The sequence below is a fragment of the Oryctolagus cuniculus genome, chromosome 6 (genome assembly GCF_051225735.1).
Source record: "Oryctolagus cuniculus isolate XC-2025 breed Fujian yellow rabbit chromosome 6, ASM5122573v1, whole genome shotgun sequence".
Classification (NCBI taxonomy): domain Eukaryota; kingdom Metazoa; phylum Chordata; class Mammalia; order Lagomorpha; family Leporidae; genus Oryctolagus; species Oryctolagus cuniculus.
Window position 1 is genome coordinate 4,707,206 of NC_142872.1, and position 22,398 is coordinate 4,729,603.

At 54.2% G+C, this 22,398-nt stretch overlaps 1 protein-coding gene across 7 annotated transcripts in view; it reads right to left on the reverse strand.

Annotated features, from left to right (window-relative positions):
* Positions 1–22,398, reverse strand: part of EPB41L4A (erythrocyte membrane protein band 4.1 like 4A) — a 214,476-nt gene that overhangs the window by 115,702 nt on the left and 76,376 nt on the right. For all 7 annotated transcript variants that reach the window (XR_016235026.1, XM_008248402.5, XM_089334778.1 and 4 more), the window contains one exon: positions 12,682–12,786. Coding sequence is in view for 2 of the 7 variants with exons in the window: in XM_008248402.5 (XP_008246624.2) it covers positions 12,682–12,786 (105 nt within the window). In the remaining 5 variants the exon portion in view is untranslated. The remainder of the gene's footprint in view (positions 1–12,681; positions 12,787–22,398) is intronic.

Consider the following 22,398-nt stretch of genomic DNA (forward strand, 5'->3'; position numbering starts at 1 on the left):
CCTTACTGGCCCCCGGTGCCAAAACAGACAGAATCTGACAAATGCCCACTGCTCTGGGGCCACTGTCACCCAGCGTCCTTCCAAGCCAGCCAGATCCGCCCCCTCTCTGCGGGCCACTGAGACCCCCACAATCTGGGCCCCCTGCCCTCACAGAGGGGCCTACCGGAGAGCAGAGGGAGAGCGATGGGAAGCAGGAGGGGAGGCGGCCTTCCCAGGCAGGGGCAGCTGGACAGGGATGTCAGATACAGGCTGACCGAGGTGGGAGATTTCCGGCCAGCTGGGCAAAGTGCCACGGCCCCCTCTTGCTATGAGGAAAGGAAGAGGAGAGGGCGAAGAGACACGAAAACAAGAAGACTTCATGAATCAGAAGGAGCCGGGGTCTCCCCTGCTCCCTCGGCAGAAGGCAGCCCGTGGCTCTAGGCAAAGACAAATGTAAACCCCCTTGCCACGCCCTCAGGAGGTCCGCACACCGCCACGCCCTCAGGAGCTCTGCACACCACCACGCAGACCTCTTCCTAAGTAACAAAGGGTCCCTAGGGCACTCAAGGTTTAGGGAACCCAGGCGCAGACGTGGGAGCTGAGGCCAGCTGTCCCCACCAAGGCCAGTCCACCTCACAGAGGCGTGACCCACATTTGTGTGGTCACTGGGGGGTGGCTTTTTGCAGGCAAGAACAACAGGAAAACTCCCGACTTCAGAACCTCCCGGATCCGCACTCTGCACTCAGCAGCCCTGCTGCTCCTCCTGCGCTGGTGCCTCCTGAACTTCGTGGGTCGCATTTTGTCTTCACAGCAGGTGCTGGCACTGCCACAGCCACGGGACACACCCACAGGCCACGCTGCTCCTCGTGGACGTCATCCAACACGCCTGCCTCTGCAAGGCACAGTGGGCCAACCTCACTTTCAGTTTAACCTGTGCGTTCCCACGCGGGCCACAGGGTTTCCAGAATCTGTCCTGCTACGTCTGACTCCCAAGCCCACAGGTTTCATCACAAATAAAGCGGCTGATCACGAGTTGTTTTGTTAGAGGAACACGAGGACCCTCCATCTGACCCCCTGGGAGCCCAGGCCTGGCCCCACCAGAGCTGCCCTACGGTTTCAATCTCTTAGGGCCAGTGCATCTGGACTCACTCCTCGGATGAAGACGAACACACCTGTAGGGACGATGGCTTCTACGAGAAAAGTGCCGCATTCTGCGCGTGGACACTGCGGTCATCGGTCCTGGTTGCTCGTGAACGCCAGCTCTGCCCCAGCGGGCTTCACCACGCTGCAGGTAATGACGTTACCGCGCTCCTAAAAGCTGAGCAATAGCGCATCGCCGCGACTTCACCTGGAACTCTAGCCCCGAGTCGGACACGTCCATAGCTGGTTAAAGAAGACTTGCTGAAGCTTGTTCCTGAAGCTGCCCGTGTTACTTGCACAGAAGGCAGGGGCTTATGCATCAGGCAGGGCCTGGGCCCCTGCTCAACACCCGCACTCGGTGGAGCCAAGCACCCGCAGGCCTCTTACGTGGCGAGCCAGCCACACGCCACAGCCCTGGCCCTGCTCCTCTGCATCGTCACCTCCTCCCCAAAGGACCCTACCTGGCCTCAGGACTGCAGAAACCCGGGCGCTCTGAACAGTGATGCTAACCTCTCACTGGGAAGTCCAATGGACATTTTAAGCCCAACACATCCAAAGCAGAAGTCCAGATTCTCCTTCCCATTCTGACCGCAGTCAGAGCCCAGGACTTGGCTGCAGGCTGCTGGGCCCTGTGTGTGGTGCGTCCGACATCGCTGGGCTTCCCAGACGCGGGCCTGCCTCGGGGCCACGGCACCAGCCTGTCCCTCTGCCCTCCCCTGCCCATCACTCAAGCCTTGGTTTCAGTGTCACCTCAGGAGGCCTCTTCTGACCCCCAGTGGCAGCCTCCCGGTCTCTCTTCAGAGCACTGTCACTCTTGACACTTGAACACACTGAAGTTCTGTCTGTCTGAGATGTGAGCTCCGGGGAGACCAGGCAGCTGTCCCCACGCCCCACTTCCGGCGCACAAGGCTGCCCAGGAAACACTTGCAGCTGGACTGAGTGGGAACGAGAAACAGCAAATGCCGACCCGAGTGCAGAAAGAACAGAGGATGTTACACGGAAGCCTCCTGAATTCACATCTCATAAAACATACCGCAGCTCCCCAGCCCCAAATCAGAGACCTCATACAAAAAAAAAAAAAAAAAAAAAAAAAAAAAAAAAAAAAACCACTAAGCTTCTGTACATCATCGGTTTGCAAAAGGCCAACTTCTGCTAAATCATCAGGCAGCATTCAAGGCCCATGTCCATTAGAAAAAGTGGGTGCACTCCAACCCCACCCTCTCACGGCATGTGCCCAACTTTAAACAGTGCCTGGCGCACCCCACTTACTGGAACAGGCCCCACAAAATCACACAACTGAGTCATCTTTGCTCTCAGAGCACAGAATATGCCAGAAATTTTATAAAACCCCATGGAAGAACAACACAGGAAATATTCTACCAGTGGGCTCCTCCCAACCCAGCCCCTTATTATATTCACAGGGAAAAATGCCCCTGGGATTCAGAACAAGGGCACATCAGAGTTAACTCATCACAGGTTTTTATCAAAACTCCAGACGTAAGAAACTAGTTTCCTAAGGTGATCAAGACAGCGTCGTGGATCAAAAACCACTGCTTTTCCACGAGCTACCGCTCAACCATCTGGGACTCTCCTTGAGAGTTCACTCTGATTTACCCAGGGAGAAGGCCAGTCTAGTTTTTTAAATGTTCATGATAAGGGAACCAGCAATACTCCTTTTGTGATTATGGCAATTGAGAACTTGTGGGTCCGGGAAATGTCCCAGGAACCTGTTCTACTGACAGCAGAAACATCCCACGTCGCTGCCCGCCCTGTCACACACAGACGGATGTTTAAATTTTCAGAGACATAAGTGATGCATGTTGAGGCTCCTTCCATTAACGACAGCTTTGTTTTGAAAGATTTTGCACCTTTATTATTATTTTCATCTGCGTTTCCTTTCAATGTCACGTTGGTGGAAATTGGGCACTGGCTACCTTTAATGAAGAAAGAAGTTTCTATCCAGCACGAAATTCAGCCCTGGCCTCTCTAAACCACAACACAGCAGATTAACGAGAGCCATGGGGGAAGACACTGGAGTACCCCCGATCCACGCCAGGCCCACGCATGCCGATGGGGACCGACCACCTGAGAAGAGAGTCTTCTTGAACTTGAACACCAAGGTCCAGGTGTGTCAGGGAGCTGGCCCTAGACAAATCCAGGCTTTCCCACTGCACTTCTGCATCACATCAAAATCAACAGAGATCTGAAGGCCACGCAACGCCTGCTCTGCTGGTGTCGGGGCCACAGAGGGGAAGGCAGCAGCGCACACTGCGGGTGCCGTAGGCGGGCTGCCCGCGCCAGCAGCTCCTGGATGCTCAGGACACAGCAGCTCCCAGGAAAACACAGCCTCCTCCTTCCTCACTAGTCTTCAACAGCTACGGAGAAACAGTGACTCCACTGTGGGATCTACACCACACAGCTTCAGGCGATGCGGGCCGGGCTGCAATCCCCACACGATGACTTCTGTCACCGCCACCTGACCCCATCTCTCACCAGACAGAGCATTCTCCGCAGCTCCAGGGGCCGCCAGCACGCTAGCAACATCGGAATAAATGCCCTATACTCAGCAAACCTCTAACCTACCTGCCTAGTGTCTCAGCAAGCTTTCCCTGATCTTTTCTTAAATAAAGGTGAGATCTGGTGAAGACGAACATCAGGAGAGGCCTTTCATGAGAGGTGCTGGGTTCAAAGACCGGCAGCACCCAGACAGGGCACAGGGGCCGAGGCCCTCACCTCCGGGGCCCACTCGGCCAGGTGAGAGGCCCGCACTCAGCAGCATCACAGGTCACACACTCTGCAGGGGCCCAGGTGCTCAGAGAGAACAAAGGCAAACACAGGGCCCTGTGTGTGACACGGGAAGCATCAGAGACATCTGACCTGGGAGGTTAGGAACAGCAGTACTTAAGAGGGTAAAAACGAGGCGGGGAAGGGAAGAAGGGTGTCTAGGGAGGGAGGCGCAGGCAGAGGGTGCGGCTGGCTGGGCACCAGGAGCTGCACTGCAGGAGACGGAGCTCAGCCGTGAGCAGGGCCGCATGCCTGGAAGGACCCTGCCGGCTCAGCAGCTGGCATCTTCCTCAGGGCTGTTCAGGGAGTTACAGAGGCCTCCACAGGACCCCAGGCCAACCTGCTGGCACCAGATCTCAAATTCAGAGAAGGGGACCTTGTGTCTGTGTACGCCAGTTGTCCCAGCTGAGTGACTGGCAGCGCCTCTTTCACAGTCCCTGGGCCCATCTGATCGCACGGTCATCAGGCACAGGTGTTCAGTTACCACACTGCACACCATGAATACCTACAGTTATTGCGTGCCAATTAAAAGCACCTGGTTTGGATGGCGAGTTACCTGATCTCTCCAAGTATGAAGGAGTAGAACCAACAGGACTCTGCTTGCTTAGCTATGGGGGGGGGGGTGCTGGGAGGCACCCAGGAATCCCTCCTGGGTGGTCAGGTAGGCGGCGAGGCTTCCTAAGCGATGCGCACACGGGTGCAGGCAGCTCCGGGAAGAGCACCTGGGACTTCCTGCGGGGCACACAGGTGACAGAGAGCTCTCGGGAACGCAACGCCCAGTGCCCAGGCACTCCCGCATGGACCTACCTGCGGACAGACTGAGTGAGGGCGTCCCGTGGGCTCTCCCCCGCCCCCCACCAAAGTCCTGCCATCCCCATTTACCAAAGAAAGGCATCTCTCACTGCCTGAGCCGCCGGGGGAAACACAGGAGCGTGCTGTAAGCAGTGGGACAAACGCTGCCTTTAACAAGACGCCACAGACGAGAAGGGAGAGCGCTTTCCTTCCCCACTCACGCATATTTGTGCAGGGACAGGCAAAGCCTCGGAATTCGAAGCCCACAGCTCAGAGTGTAGAGCAGGCGGCAGAAGGAGTCATTTCTGGCATCTTCCACCCTCAGCTTCTATCAGCACATGCACGGCTCGCGAGGAAAAGTCCTCCCGGGAGCCCAAGTCCTGTGGGGTCCACCAAGGGCAGGTGACGAACAGGGCCCAGAACTCCAAGGTGAGGCACTTTCCACAGGACACAGCTTTTATCCACGTGGGCAAACAGCAGAAAGCAAGCTGGCCGGCTGGGTGGTTTACCGATGACTGGCTTTGCCCGGGGACTACGTGTTCATTTTCTGTAACCTGAAAGAGCTAAGTCTGCAGCTCCAATTCTGATGAAAATACTAAGCACACAATGGGATAAGAGCACAGCACCAAAAAGCTTGTACTGGCAAATGTATGTCGAAATGAATGACTTATTTTATTGATTGATTGATTGATTGCCAGGCAGAGTTAGACAGTGAGAGAGACAGAGAGAAAGTTATAGACAGTGAGAGAGAGACAGAGAGGAAGGTCTTCCTTCCGTTGGTTCACTCCCCTGATGGCTGCCACGGCCAGCGCTGCGCCGATCTGAAGCCAAGAGCCAGGTGCTTCCTCCCGGTCTCCCACGCGGGTGCAGGGTCCAAGCACTTGTGCCATCCTCCGTTGCCCTCCCAGGCCACAGCAGAGAGCTGGGCTGGAAGAGGAGCAACCGGGACTAGTACCCAGCGCCCCAACCAGGACTAGAACCCGGGGTGCCGGTGACGCTGAAAGCAGAGAATTAGCCAAGTGAGCCACGGTGCCAGCCAAAATGAATGATTTTTAAATTTTCCTAATCCCTTCTGTGTTGTAATAAATCAAGTACCTCTAAATAAAAGAGAAAAAACATAATGTAAAATAGTTTGACAAGCCTTGGTAAACACTTTGCATGCATTTCCTAGAAACTGTGGAGTTGAGTTATCATCACACTTCATTCAACTGCTTGCAAAGCAGTGGGTTTTAATTCATCACTTTCAGCCGAGTTGGAGGGGAAGCCACAGCAGCAGCCTAGAGGGAGGGAGAGGTCAGGGTTGAGGGTGACCACGTGCACCTCAGGGACCCCAGGGCCTAGGACGAAGGGCACTGCCGGCCTCAGAAATCTTCCATTCCCTGTGGTTTAGTGCACAAGGCTGCGCAGGGCTCATACACATAAAGACAAAAAGTAGGAATTAAACCCTCGCCAGCCCAACCCCTACCCAGGGATTGCTGCAATCGTCAGAGACCCAGAGCCTAACCAGAGAGAAAACGCGGCACCCCTCAGGAAGGGCCGCGTCTCCCACACGCGCTCCGTGGCTGCAATGATGAGAATGCAGACTCCACCGTGCATAAGAGCCATGACAACAACTACTCTTAATGCTTGGTAACAACTGGAGCTCAAGGTCTCGGGAAACTACCTTTAGAGCCTCAAGTTGCGTGTGTGACGTTGTTAAGGGCAAACATTTTATTAATAAAAACATCAGGAGGCCGGCACTGTGGCGCAGGCTAATCCTCTGCCTGCTGCACCAGCATCCCATAGGGGCACCAGTTCTAGTCCCAGCAACTCTGTTATAGCCTGGAAAAGCAGTGGAAGATGACCCAAGTGCTTGGGCCCCTGCACCCACATGGGAAACCCAGAAGAAGCTCCTGGCTCCTGGCTCCTGGCTCCAGATCGGCTCAGCTCTGGCCATTGCGGCCATTTGCAGAGTGAACCAGCAGGTGGAGGACCTCTGTCTCTCCCTCTCACTGTCTATAACTCTACCTCTCAAATAAATAAAAAATAAAAATAAAAACATCAGAAAATTTTATGGAGAAAGTGAAATAGAAATACAAGTGTAAGAACAAAAAAAGGAATAAATAACAATTTCTGAGTTTTCCTGAAGAACCTGTTCACATATTTTTAAAGGCAGACAATGCATCCAAATTGCTATGATCCGTGGATTCACTGAGTATACGTAAAAGAAAGGCAACAGAGTTCATAACATCAGTGTCTCCGATAAACCACAGATTTGCATCTACCAAAACTTACAACTGACTTTTCCCTTCAGCCTGAAATTACACACAGGTGCACGGTTTCTGAAAAGTTCTTGAAAAGCGCTGCCTCAGGAACATTTGCAGAAGAGAGACTCGGAGGGGAAGGCGAAGACCTCAGTGGCTCCTCCTCTGCCCTTGGAGGGCCCACAGGCGTCCACGCAGTGATACCAGCTGACACCACAGCAGCCACGCGGCCCAGAGCACGCCGAGGCTGCCTCACCGCGACCCCTTGCAGGCCCACGACCACCTGTGACTCTCCTGCTGCAGAAACGGGGGGCCCGAGGCCTGGAGGTCGGGGACACCCCATTGCTCGCCTTCCAGGAGGCAGGGAGTCCCTCACTGTGCACAGGGGACCCCTGGGAGCCCTGGGCTGCAACGACCACCGGGCTTCAGACGGAGGCGCAGACGCCTGCCCGGCTGTGCGGCAGCTTCACCAGCAGAAAACCAGGACAGCCAGGGAGATGGCGCCACACCCCCGTCCAGGCCCTGCACTCAGCACCGCCATGGCATGGGTTTCTCAGGTACCCTGTCCGCGCGGCCGTTGGTTCTCACGGGCACTGCGCTGCTCACAACGCTCTTCCTGAAGTCCAGGGGATGCCCGAGACGGCCTTCCCGCCCCGTGGCCTTGGCCCTCTTCCCTGACCAGGTGCCTGAAGACTTCGCAGATGGTGAGAAGCTGGGTCTGCGATCACCCAGCGTGACGGTCTTCCTCTCTTCCGTGCAGCGGGACGCACGCGGTTACCTCCACACATTTATCAGCTCCTGCGGCGCTGCCAGGACACACAATCCCCGGATGCCAGGACACACAATCCCCAGCCTCACAACGCAGAACGCGTGACCCAGGCCGAGAGGGCAGAGCAGAGCTGCCTGCAGGCAATCAGGCGATGGGATTTTTGTGCAGAGGGGAGAATACAAACACACAAAGATCTGGTCAACATTTAAGGAAACATCTTCCCAGGCAAACAGTCCCGGAAGAGTTCGCATTAAATGTGTGAGGTGCAGAGACTCAGCGGGGAAGAGGGTGGAGGACTCAGTCCTGGTGGCTGCCAACACTGGATGGCACAGGGAGAGGGAAAGTGACCTTGAAGAGGACTGGCAAACAGGAGGCAAGGGGCGAGGGGTCCCGAGAACAGAGCGAGAGGATCCCAGGATGGAGCCCATGGTGTCAGTGCGACGGACAGGGCGGTGAGGCGAGCAAGGCAGGCCCAGTGGCACGGCAGCGACCAAAGCCGAACTACGAGGAGGTCGGGGAGGTGAGGTGTGGTGCCAGCGGCCGGCACTCGGCAGCAGGCAGAGGAGGGCGTGGCAGTGGGGAAAGGTGGTGCCAACTGGAGAGACTCGACCGAGCCCAAACCCAGATGAGAAAGACAGAGCAGAGGTGAGTTTCAAGACCCAGAAGAGGAGGAGGAGAGGGGAAAAGATGCAATCGGGGTCACCGGGACCCCTCCACTTTGACAGGAAAGGAAAGGAGGGAGAGGGGGAATATTCTGTCTGTCTCAGTGACACAAAGAGGCCAGCTCTGTGGCGCAGGAGGCTGGGCCACCGCTGATGGCACAGGCATCCCATAACCATGTGCTGCTTCCAGTCCCGGCTTCTCCGCTCCCAGTCCAGCTCCCTGCTCCTGTGCTGGGGAAGCAGCAGGTGGTGGTTCCAGCACTTGGGCCCCTGCACCCATGTGGGAGACCCAGAGGAATTCCAGGCTCAGCCTGGCCAACCCGCTGTGGTAGCCATTTGAGGAATGAACCAGCAGATGGCAAAGGTGTTTGATTCTCAATTCACAGAGAAGGGTATCAAGATTCAGAAAAATGAAGTGACTTCACCACCAGTCAGGAGCAGACCCAGACCCGTCCTGTGGCTCCAGAGGCAGCGTCTCTGCCCACCGCTCCCCACCCCCACCCCACCCCCATTGGTAACAACTTCTGAAAGCCAGCAGCTGCCTCACCTTCCTTCCAGCCTCGGATTCTTTCCAAGCCGCCAATCATTCAAAGTGAAGAAGTCTGGGCTGCCATCTCAACATTCTGCCTGTCACGGACGGATCTCACCGTCCCTCTCCCGTACGAAGCACCCCGAACACTGTGAAGCTGAGGTGGGTACTGCCCACAGACACAGGGCGAGGCACGAGGCAGCCTGGTGCCAGCAGCAAGGGACGATGGCACCAGGCGGAAGGCTCTCCACGGAAGTGAGCTGTCTCCCCCGCTGCTCTCATCCACGCATCTCCTGCCTTCTCCCTGTTCTATGTGGATTTTCACAGCACACCGCACGGTGACACAAGCATTTCCCACTAAAAATACACTTGGGCACACGGAGAAAGCAAAGCGTCCCTCAAACCTAATCCAACGGACAGTAACCCAGGCAGCATTCACGAAAACCAGGGCTTGGGTCTGGAGACAGAGATCTCGCCATATCCGGTTCTGTCGTAACACTGAGTTATTGTTTAAATTCATATTTGCTCAAGCGGGCTGTACCGCGCCTCTCCTTCCAACGGGCCGTGGGTGAAGAGGTTAGCTGGAGGCAGTGCGGGATTCTTGGGACGATTCTCACAGCTGTCTACAGTAAAGGAACCGTAAGGCAACCAGACACCACATCTGAACATGCAAAGACAGCGACATTCACACACCATCCATTGTATCTGTGCTCACACGAAGAAAGTCACACAAATTCCGAGGCAGGGAATTCCGAGGCAGGGAGTACGTTTTTCAGGTCATTTTTACACCCAACGCTCTCATCACATCTAAACAACACGACTTAATAGCTCTTTCCTTCTGAATGTATAACCTTATTTTCTCCCAAAACCTGTACTGTAAACGTTATCACAAATGTCAAACCCTATGAGTAAAGATGAGAGAATTTCTGGCCTTAATATAAGCCCTACAAAACTTTCAACAAGCTATCAACACTGACTGCTAATTCTTTTGCAACAATAAGGAAGGGCCATTGTTTGGAATTCTTTAACTTTTTTGGTTTTTTTTTTTTTTTTTCCTCCAAAGGGGAAAAAGGGACAGAGGCAAGATAAGATCTGCATCATTTTAGCAAGACAGTCTTTCCAGACAACGCCTGACATATCAGATAAGAAACTGTTTTCCCTGCTAAGAAAAATATTATCTCAAAAGCACAGATATGACGCAAGAAGCCCGGCACAGCATGCCACTGAGTCTGCCAGCACAGCTCTGCAGTGGCCCGCACGGGACAGACCTCTATGAACTTCCAACACACCCACTGCCTCTGCAGGAAGTGTGCTGACGACGGTGGCCTGTGGAAAGCTTTTCCTGTCTGTGGAAAGCTGTCCCACACACCCACAGTCTTCCTCTCGTCTCACGAAACCCTCCTGTACAACAGAACAGGCTATGGCTGCAGCCCATGGAGGACCACAGCCATCAGCAGCAATAGCCTCCCACCGTCAGGCCTAGGACTCTCAGGGAATCACGCTCCCCTTAGCATGCACCCCACAGCCCAGGGAAGGCTGCGAGACCCCAAAGGAAGCAGGAGAGATCTTTACTTCCACAGCAGGAAAGGATGGGAAGCATAGTAAGTAAAAAGTAGAAAGTGTATTTAGGGTAAGCAGTCGGGCGATCTCCATCTGAGGTTAAGCTCTTTCTTAGGCTCCACAAAGTCACCACCTCCAAACCCTTTCCACTCAATACCTCCCCGTCCTTCCCCAGAAGGGAGACCCTGGGAGGTGATACCAGGAAGCATTGACATCGGACCTAAAGCCCTACAGGAAGTGGGGGTGATCCAGGAAGAGCTGACATAGGAACTAAAGCCCAGACAGGAAGTGGGAGTGATCCCAGGAGAGATGACATGAGATCCAAGCCCAGACAGGAAGAGGGGGTGATCCCAGGAAGAGCTCACATGAGAACCAAAGCCCAGACAGGAAGTGGGGGTGATCCCAGGAAGTTGACATGAGATCCAAAGCCCAGACAGGAAGAGGGGGTGATCCCAGGAAGAGCTGACATGAGATCCAAAGCCCAGACAGGAAGTGGGGGTGATCCCAGGAAGAGCTCACATGAGATCCAAAGCCCAGACAGGAAATGGGGGTGATCCCAGGAAGAGCTGACATGAACTCCAAAGTCCAGACAGGAAGTGGGGGTGATCCCAGGAAGAGCTCACATGAGATCCAAAGCCCAGACAGGAAATGGGGGTGATCCCAGGAAGAGCTGACATGAACTCCAAAGTCCAGACAGGAAGTGGGGGTGATCCCAGGAAGAGCTCACATGAACTCCAAAGTCCAGACAGGAAGTGGGGGTGATCCCAGGAAGAGCTGACATGGACAAAAGCCCAGACAGGAAGTGGGGGTGATCCCAGGAAGAGCTGACGTGGACAAAAGCCCAGACAGGAAGTGGGGGTGATCCTAGGAAGAGCTCACATGGACCAAAGCCCAGACAGGAAGTGGGGGTGATCCCAGGAAGAGCTCACATGAGAACCGAAGCCCAGACAGGAAGAGGGGGTGATCCCAGGAAGAGCTCACATGAGAACCGAAGCCCAGACAGGAAGTGGGGGTGATCCCAGGAAGAGCTGACGTGGACAAAAGCCCAGATAGGAAGTGGGGGTGATCCCAGGAAGAGCTGACATGAGATCCAAAGCCCAGACAGGAAGTGGGGGTGATCCCAGGAAGAGCTCACATGAGATCCAAAGCCCAGACAGGAAGTGGGGGTGATCCCAGGAAGAGCTCACATGAGAACCGAAGCCCAGACAGGAAGAGGGGGTGATCCCAGGAAGAGCTCACATGAGAACCGAAGCCCAGACAGGAAGTGGGGGTGATCCCAGGAAGAGCTGACGTGGACAAAAGCCCAGATAGGAAGTGGGGGTGATCCCAGGAAGAGCTGACATGAGATCCAAAGCCCAGACAGGAAGTGGGGGTGATCCCAGGAAGAGCTCACATGAGATCCAAAGCCCAGACAGGAAGTGGGGGTGATCCCAGGAAGAGCTCACATGAGAACCAAAGCCCAGACAGGAAGTGGGGGTGATCCCAGGAAGAGCTCACATGGACCAAAGCCCAGACAGGAAGTGGGGGTGATCCCAGGAAGAGCTGACATGGACCAAAGCCCAGACAGGAAGTGGGGGTGATCCCAGGAAGAGCTGACATGGACCAAAGCCCAGACAGGAAGTGGGGGTGATCCCAGGAAGAGCTCACATGAGAACCGAAGCCCAGACAGGAAGTGGGGTGATCCCAGGAAGAGCTGACATGAGCTCCAAAGCCCAGACAGGAAGTGGGGGTGATCCCAGGAAGAGCTCACATGGACCAAAGCCCAGGTTGTCTCGCCTACCCTACTCATCAATTTCTCCCATGAAAACCCCTCTTGTTTTATATGCTGTTATTGCCCAAGCCACTTTCAAAACTTACATGGACCCCTTCTTGACACTATGGATTTCTTCTCTTTAACTGTCTCCTATCTAACAGGCAATGCCTCCTGTCATTTTGAGAGCTTGCCCAGGCGTGTAACACACGCCAAGGGAGGCATCCCACACTTCCCCAGCAGCCATCGGAGCTCACCGTGCCGTGCTGCAAGGATGGACCCTGCATAGCTACCTGCCAATCCAGCACTCCACAGGCTATGGGCAGAAGAGGGAATGCAAGGACATCACCAGGGGAAACTACGTTGGAGGTTTAGAAAGTCACCCTCGGTTACAAAGAGCGAACTACCTCGAGCCACGCCAGGAAAGGCCGAGATGAGAGTGGCCTTTATCACCAGGAAGCCGCGGTACTTACCGTCTGATGGCTTCTGTCACAGTAGCGCAGCCCAAAATAATCTATCTCCACGAGGTTGATGTGACGGAACACGTGCTCCAGGACCACGGAGGCTCTCGTGGACTTCTGCAAAAACAATTCGCACTCTTACTTCCTCAGCAGCACCTCGTCTTCCTCAGTGCCGGCCCATCACCCCATCATGACAACCGGCCGAGGGGAGCATTTTTATTAGACACGGTTCCTTCTTTAAAGGTGGCCTCAGGTACAAAGAAGAATGCGACTCAAAGTAAAGCACGTTGAAGTAACTGCTTTGGGAAAGAATTTTTAAATTGCAGAGGGTTTTAGGTGAACAGAAGCTTCTCTTCTTATGGGATTATAAGTTATCCTCAGGACAATATTCTTTTAGTAAAGATATAAGTTTGGTATGACAAATATCCAGTAATTCAGCAAGAAACACTCTGGTTAAAAACCCCACAGTTCTTTCATTTTTAGAAAGCAATTTTCACCTCCAGGATTATTCGCATAACTCATACCAAAGATAAATCAAATTAAAATGACAGCAGCAAAAGCGCTCACTTCCAATCCCCAGATCAAAGCTGTAAAGCGAATGTTCTGAGCGGCCCTTGGGACGTTACTTCACCTCACCTCTCACCAAGCTCAGACATAAAGAAAACGTTTCTTCTGGCTGCTTTTGAAGCTCTGGTCCCTAAAGCCAAGCTCTCTCATCCCCCACGCCCCACTACTATTTACACAGTCTTTCACTTAAGATTCTCGTCATTTAGCATATCAAATGTCAATGATAAGAAGGGCTACCCGCCGCCACACTAATCTTGAAGACATCTGCTTGGGAGGCGCGGCAGGACAGCTCTGGACTGCTCCTGGCTTCTGCCCCTCTCAGGCAGCCATCCCCGGCCATCCAAGAGAGCTTCACGAAGTCAAACACAGGGACGACAACATAGGGCTTTTGCTCCCGCTACCTGCCCTCAGTGCCTACCAAGTACACTCACCCCTGAAAGGTAGGCCCCGACCACGGCGCAGCTTGCAGCAAACAGGTCCCTGACAGCAGGGGGATGTTCTGAGTGCAAGCGTCAAGGATGAGTGATAACGCACACTCTTGGGGGAGGAACTCCTCTCACAGACGCGGAGTGCGTTGCTTTCCTCTAACTACCTTGGTTAAATTTCATGGTGTCTTAAAAAAAAAAAAAAAAAAAAAAAAAACTCCATTAACTTACTTATAACTAAAAAGCTCGTCCGTGACAGAGCTCCGTGTTGCCGGACACTACAGCCACGGTAAGGACACCAGTGTACACCTCCCTGCGCTCATTCACTGACCTGTGCAGCTCCCTGCAGAAAAATCTAGAAGGCTGGTTACTCATCTGTAGAAGCAGCGGCCACTGCACCAAGTCCATAGGAATGGGATTAAAAGCTAAGCCGCCTTTGGTGCAGACAAAGCTGGATATCCACGCACAGCTTTTCTGTAACATGCATTTTCCATCGGGTTATAGAGGCCCCCTCTTATGCATGAATTTGAAACACTGTTGCACCAATATACGCTTATCTTTTAATTCCATTTCCTGTGAGCTTTGTGAGGTACTCTTGTACGCACTTAGAACTGTAGTGGGTACTGTCTGAAAGACCCTCCCAGCCCGGTCCACAAGGGCACTTGTTTCCCTACATCCTTGCCTGTACCTGGACTGGCTGAGCAGTAACGGCAGGGGAAAGGGAGCCCACTGCAATCGGCACTTTTGGGGTGGACAGCAAGTGACCCCAGTTCATGAGGGAGCTGCACAGGCACACTCGGTGGGTGCAGCTCTTCACGTCCGAACAGCAGACACCTGCTCCCCCACTCAACAAAAAGGCTGCTCTTTCCCTTCAGATCCAAAACAACTTCAACATCTGCTAACGGGGATATTCTAGGACCGACGCCCCCAAGATGTTAGTAATCTAATTTCTTCAATGGCCATTGTTCTTTCTCAAAATTGTCTTCGCCAATTCTTAGACTTTTTTTTCTCTACTGAAAGAAATCTTGGATTCCTCTTGCCTGTTAAGTAAACAATTCTTTTGGGGAATTTAAAGGAATGAAGTTGAGTGAACAGACGAGATGACTGGTGGGGAGAAATAACGTGGTATTTACAGAGTGAAGCCTACAGTTTTCTTCCATGTAGTACAAGGAGCTTTACAAAGCCCTGTTTAGGGTTTGAGAGAATTCACACACACACACACACACACACACACACACACACCCCTCCCTCCCCCAGATGCCTGCCCTGACCTTGGAAGCAGAAGACAAGGAGACACCGCTCCCAGAATGTGTTGGGTCACATGGCACAGCTGACCTCCTCTAGCCACAGGCACCCTGAAATGCACAGCACTTTCTCCAGGAAAAGGGAGGTCACAGGCCCTCACGGCAGGAGACTCCGTGCATGCCCTGCCTTGGGGAAGACAGAGAGGCCATCAGAGAAGCAGCCTCCAGCAGCCCAGGGGAGCCCCCAGCACACCCCGCAAGGAGACCCGGCCCTGCCATCACCAAGAGGGGCCTCTACCAACAACCTGGAAGAGCCTGGCAGCAGAGCCCTCCCAGATCTTCAGAGAAGACCCGAGCTGGCCAACCCCTGGCCTGGGCAAGCAAGCCTGAGCCCTTCACACCCTGCAGATCCACGAGATGCCGGGTGGAGGTGCACCTAAGCACTGCGTTCACGCTAACGTGTGGTGCCCCCAGAAAACTGACACTGACTTGGCTTATTCTCAGGCACTCTATGCTGGCGATGCTTATCCTGACGGCTTCTGGCTGCCTACTGCTAAGGTACCAGAAGCAAGTAACTCTGCACAATGCTCTTTTCTCCAGCCATCTTGCTGACCGCCTATCAAGTGAAACAGCTTGTCTCTGGAGTTGTCTGAGATCATCACACACACTGCTCGAGCCACTCCTTTTCAAAACGCCTCCCTGACGCCGATTCTCCTTCCTTACTGAGCTGGTGGGGCCTCCCTCACAAGATCACCAGGGTCAGAGCAGTCTGCCTCCTCTCTTCTTCCTGGCTTCAGTGGGACCGCTTATGTGCCTTTAGTAAGACCTATGTATTTGAAAAGCAGAGTGACAGGGAGGGAGGCAGGGAGGGGGAAGAAGAGAGAGGTCTCCCATCCACTGGTTCACTCCCCAGATGGCTGTGACAGCCAGGGCTGGGCCAGGCTGAAGCCATGAGCCAGGAATTCAACGCCAGTCCCCCAGTCTCCCTGTGGGTGGCAGGGGTCAAGGACACGAGCCATCGCCTGCTTTTTCCCAGACACCTTAGCAGGAGCCAGATCAGCAGCACAGCCGCAGGACTGCAAGCGGTACAGCACATGGGATGCAGGCATAGCACGCAGCAGCTTAGCCCTGTGCCACAGCGCTGGCCCCCAGCGGGGCTGCTTCCAGAACCTCACCACTAGTAACGGCAGGTGCCAGGGCCCTGACACAGCCCCATCACACAGGAGACCCCACATTCTGCAGGCTTGGTTTGTTTCAACTATCTTAGTTTTTAATCAGGAGTGAGAGACACATCAACTTCTTTCTGATACTCTGAGATGATTATGACTTTTGTCTTTTCATCTGTGAGTTATACCAAAAGACTTTAACCGTCAAATGTTCTTAACAGGCGTTTCCGTCCTAGTCCTTTTGTTCTGGGTCCACAGCACCGGCTGCTCCCTGTGTGGACAGAATTCACCATTGTGCGGGTGCTGGCCGCAGGGTGGTGGGGTGGAGACGCAGGTGCACAGCCTGGGCCAAACACTCTGAAAAGCTGTGGCAACGGTGAAGGGAGAGCTGGGGACCTGGGGCAGGTCCAGCAAGAGGTCCCCAGAGATGGGACCGGCTGGGACCCGCAGGCCTGCCGGCTGACTTCTGAGCTGGACTTTCCAGCCTTCTTCAAACGGTCAACAGGAAGCACCAGGGAACCTCCCTCTTTCCCTCCCTCTAGGGGAGTGCAGAATATGCCTGTGTGGACCAAGACCCACACCAGAGTCCCCAGCAAAAACCCTGAGTAAGAGAATAAGCACTTGGGTCCAGCCACCTATTTATTAAGAATATCATCATGAGGGGCCAGTGTAGTGCCTTAGCAAGTAAACCTGCCACCTGCAGTGCCGGCATCCTATTTGGGCGCCAGATAGAGTCCCTGCTGCTCCACTTCCAATCCAGCTCCCTGCTATGGGGAAAGCAGTAGAAGATGGCCCAAGTCCTTGGGCCCCTGCACCCACATAGGACACCTGGAAGAAGCTCCTGGCTCCTGGCTTCAGATCAGCACAGCTCCAGCCGTTGCGGCCAATTGGGGAGTGATCCAGCGGATGGAAGACCTCTCTCTTTCTCTGTCTCTCCTCTCTTTGTGTAACTCTTTCAAAAAAAAAATAAATAAATCTAAAAAAAAAAAAGAATATCATCATGAATACCAACAGCTAATCCTGGGAACCTAAGTGCATCAGGCAGAGTTCTTAAAGCTGGTTTTTGCTAACATAACCATGAGAAGAATCATCAGCAAGACACCAACTCGGGGCTCTGCAGACATCACCCTGACGGGCACCAGGGCATCTTCTGAGCCCCACACAGCTGCAACCACAGCCACCGAGCTGGGAACACAGAGTTCACTCCCACCTCCCCACGGATCCCCTGCCCATGTCTTCACCTTCATTTGCCTTCTGCCTTTGAGGAATTTTTTTTTTTTATAATTCCCAATCCATTAAAAGAGTTTCCCTATTTCCCAACTTGCTGCAGAAAGTACACACACACCCTTCCTGCCACTCCCGAATCTTTCTGAAAGGCCGGCTCCGAGGCCCATCTCCCATCCCCATCTCTGTCCTCTCTCCTGCCCGGTGCCGGCAGGCACACAGGGAAAACCTAGAGCAGCCAGAGCCACACAGCCCCACCTAATCCCATCCCAAGCAGGCAAGGATGACATCTGCAGTTCCAGCAGTGAAATGGCCCATGGTTTTCTGACATGTGTAAACCAAGGCTTCTTTGTGCAAACTCTCTATTTTTCTTTTATTTCAAAGGCAGAGAGAAAGACACCAAGACAGAGAGGACTCCCATCCAATGGATCATTCTCCAAATTCCCACAATGGTGGAGGATAGGTCGGAGCTGAAGCTGGGAGCCAGGAACACACTCCAGGTCTCGCACACAAACGGAGGGACCATCACTGCTGTCTCCAGGCCTGCAGGGGCAGGCAGCAGGAGTCAGGGCTACAGCCAGGGGCACTGACCCCAGGCGAATCTGGGACACAGGCATTCCCACCAGTGTCTCAACCGCAGGCCAAACAAACGTACACAAAGGACTTCTTGCTTCCACATCCACTAGAAATGCTAGGGTTTTCTCCTACATATAATCAATTTCTAAAGCAGAAAAAGAACACCACATTCCACGCGTGAAGAATATACAAAAGGCAAGCAGTGCGGAAAGTATGAAAATCGCAACAATGTCACGCATAGGAGGAAATCACCATGTCCTGAACTCTCATTCCTGAAACACCAGGACAGAGCCTGTCACTCCGTGTTCGCAGAGCCCCTGGAGCCGAGGCCCCTTCACAAACCTGGGGCTGCAGCAGATTTTCTCGTCCACCACAAAGAAACCACAAGGAAAGCACCAGCACCATGCAATGAACCCAGTGCTTTGACCTGAGAGCAAACGAGACCCTCGTGACTCCCTCGGCAGCCTTCTGCACACACGGGCGCGTCCACACACCCTGGGAGCAGGGCCAGGGAGCCTCGGAAACACTGTATTTCTGTCACCACGTCAAGCAAGTCTGCACATGAAAACCTCTCAACATCTCGTCTGTCTCCGACACTGTCCTGTGACAAAACCCAGCACGCACGGGTGCCAGCCCGGATCGCTGCTGGGGTGCGGCTGCAGGTCGGCTGCCCACACCCCTGCCCCCGTGGCTTCCAGTAACTCTCCCCCAAGCTGGGGGCCTGCTGGGGGCCTGCGTGACGCCTCCCGCTCTCAGACTTATGGATAATTTTGTTCTTCACATGAGTTTTCCATGGACACTGCCTGTGGCTCTGTATTTTTGAGTTTGTGTTTAAAGTCTTCAGGTTCAAAAGAAATCACCCTTGAGTAGAAATCTAAGACCTGACAGAGAAATAACGGAGAGGCGAAACAGGAGGAGGAGCAGGCAAGGCCAGTCCCAGCGTCCGTGCCTGGAGAGCAAGGGCGGGTTCCACCAGGGGTGCTACGAGAGAAACATGGCTTCAGCTCTGCAAGTATGTATGGAGTGTCGATGCTACAGTGGGCAGTCAACAGCACCAGCGGGGAGAAAGATGCACCCAGGGGCAAGCGCTGTGGCACAGCGGGTTAAAGCCCTGGCCTGAAATGCCGGCCTCCCATATGGGCACCGGTTCGAGTCCCAGCTGCTCCTCTTCGATCCAGCTCTCTGCTATGGCCTAGGAAAGCAGTAGAAGATGGCCCAAGTGCCTGGGCCCCTGCACCCACGTGGAAGTGACTCCTGGCTTCGGATCAGTATAGCTCTGGCCATTGTGGCCATCTGGGAGTGAACCAGTGGATGGAAGACTCTCTGTCTCTACCTCTCTCTGTAACTCTGTCTTTCAAATAAATAAAATTAAATTAAAAAAAAAAGAAGAAGAAGAAGATGCACCCAGACTATTCTATGAAGACCAAGACAAGACCCCAGAGAAGCAGCAGGGCTGTGTGGGCTGGCTAGGAAACGTCTCCCAAGCGTCCTCAGCCAAGTGAGCCGAGCACAGCCCTGGCTTCCGTCAGAAGCTCCTCTGTGCGCGTGGCCAGGTACCAGGTGTGGGTCTGACCTGGCCAAGAACGCGTTCAGGAAGAAAAAGACGGCGAGCCAACGCTGAGCGTCCCGCCTCTTGCTTGTGCAGCCAGCTGTTTGGGGGTTCGCTTTGGGAACCACGAGGTGCTAAGTAAACGAATGCTCAGACACAGCCAGCAGGTGGGTTCAGCCGGCAGGTTGCCAGCCACGTTTCATGGTTGCACACGTGCGCTGCACATCACACGCCCCACCCCCTTCAGGACTGAATTCTCCTGAGCTCCCAGGGGCACCGAGCCACCCCAGGCCAACCCGGACCAGCAAGGAGGCTGCGGGCTCCAGACTCGTGTGACCTGAAATCTGAAGAAACGTGATTCTTATCGCCTTTCAGTGCCCAGCAAAGAACAAACCACAGGTGGGGTTGTCTTTAACACAGAAGAAATCTCCGCCACAGCGTGGAATTCCTCACGGTGCCACCACACTGGGCAGCGTGCCGAGGCCTCCTGAGGCAGGCGAGCCCCAGAGACCCCCGGCACCAGCGCCCAGTCTTCTGCCTCGGCTTCCGGAGGCCCCCGTGCTCACCTCTGCCGCCCTCTGTCATGGACAGAGCCCTGCTTCTCCTTCGGGGTCAGCTCCCACACCGCCTTCCTCCAAGCCTGTCCTCGGCCCCGAGCCTCCCCCGCCCTGTCCCTCCCCTGCGCCTGCAGAGTGCTGACTGCCTGCTTCTGAGACTGGCCCACCCGTGACTCTCCTGCTGGTGCTCAGACACTCGGGAAGAGGTGCTGAGTCTCCCCAGCTCTTCCCTTCCACGAGGTGCAACCACTGACACCCAGGAGGACCTGAATTAGGGACACCAGGGGCCAAAGCCACAGGGAAGGCCTCGGCGCAAACACAGCAGCGGCGAATTAAACCTCGCTGCCTGTCCCCGGGAAGACTTCATTGTCCTGACCAGGTTTATACAAGAAAAGAGAAAGAAGGGCAGATTCATTTACCCTTTTATTTCTTTTTTTTTTTTTTTTTTTTTTTTTTTTGACAGGCAGAGTGGACAGTGAGAGAGAGAGACAGAGAGAAAGGTCTTCCTTTGCTGTTGGTTCACCCTCCAATGGCCCCAGTGGCCGGCGCGCTGCGTGCGGCCGGCGCACCACGCTGATCCGATGGCAGGAGCCAGGAGCCAGGTGCTTTTCCTGGTCTCCCATGGGGTACAGGGCCCAAGCACCTGGGCCATCCTCCACTGCACTCCCTGGCCACAGCAGAGAGCTGGCCTGGAAGAGGGGCAACCGGGACAGAATCCGGCGCCCCGACCGGGACTAGAACCCGGTGTGCCGGAGCCGCAAGGCGGAGGATTAGCCTAGTGAGCCGCGGCGCCGGCCTACCCTTTTATTTCAACTGACACAAAGCGTACTTCTGGTTAAAAAATATATACCTGTTTCAGTGATACGTAATTTCAATGGGTTCAATATATTCCAGAGCTGGTGCAAGGAATAAATGTCTTATATTTGAAATGTGTAAGATTTCAGACAATAAACCTGATACTAAATTTTGTACATGAAACTGTGGAAAGTTATACAATTTTCTTCCACGAGTTGAATCTGGCAGGAATTTGGATTTCCATCATTAGGAAAAGAAAAAAGACTGAATAGGAGACAGTTAAGAAAATGAATCAAGAACGCATACAGCCTTCTGTGAGCACCGGCAAAGGCTTCGTTTACAGGTTGCAGAGTGCATCCTTCAAGATGAGACTAACACCTGGGACATGCCACTTAACTCCCAGCACCGCACACCTGCTGCTTCTGGACGGAACTGAGCCACAAGAGGCTTAGAGTCTTAGAGGAAGACTCCCGGCAGCTCAAGTTCCTTTGAAAACACTGCTGTGGGGATTTCAACGAGAACAAAGAATCCCTCCGCGGTGAGTGACACGCCTCTGCGATTAACCTGACATCACACGCCCGACAGGCAGGTTTCGGCCAGCTGAGCAGAACGAGAGCTCCTTCAGTGCAGACACAGGGCTCACTCCCGCCAGACGTGACGAACCCCACAGGAAACTCAAAAATGCACTGTGCCACCAATCAAACAACAGAGTCCACGTTCCCCGGGAACACATCAGCTCGCGAGACTTCTGAGCTTAGGCTTGTAGGGAGAAGGGGTCAGGGACGGGGGGCTGCACTCAGTGCCGCCCCCACAAACCCTCATGAACACCATGAGCAAAAGGCGCTCATTTTCCCAAGGTGCCACCTGCTTCACTCACACTGACAAACATCTAACAAGCTTTCTCAGACTTCAACGGCTCTGCCACCTACCGCGTGTGACAAGCCACCGCAGGACACGCAGAGACAAAAGCTGTGTGTTCTCTCTCATGCATAGAAGCTCGGAACACTGATCTGGGTGGAAGCAAGCAGAACCATGACTGCTGGGGTGGGGGGCGAGCAGCAGGCCACAGAAGGAGGAACACGCCTGGTGCCCACACAGGTCGGTGACTGTGGTCTGAAATAACACATTATTCACCGCGTGAAAACCAGGAGGGAGGAACTCCAAGGCCTCCAACATAAAGCGATGCTGAAACAGGCGTGTTCATCACACACTATACACATGTACCAATGTCACACATGTGCACAGTCATTGCACATTAACCAAAGAGAAGAAAGAAAACGTTAAAAATGGACAGCTCGAAGCAGCAACAGTTTGCTCACGTTTCTAAAATCTGGCCAGGGCTTGGAAGGGGTGGTGAGGGTCTCGGCAGCTGGCCAGGCTGAGGGACCCAGGCGGCTCCCTTCCCCAGGACACCTGACTGGGGAGGCGGGCTCCATTTGCTCGGATCTCTCTCCAGCAGGCTGGCCTGAGGCCAGCACACGGGACCTGGGCCCAGCAGCACTCTTGTTCTGCTCCAATGACCAAAGCCAGCCCCAGGGCCAGCCCAGACGGGAGAGGCGGGGGAGGGGAGGAGTGGCAGGTGCCACCTGGGCACACACCCACGGCAGTGCCTTTGTTCTCCCTGAT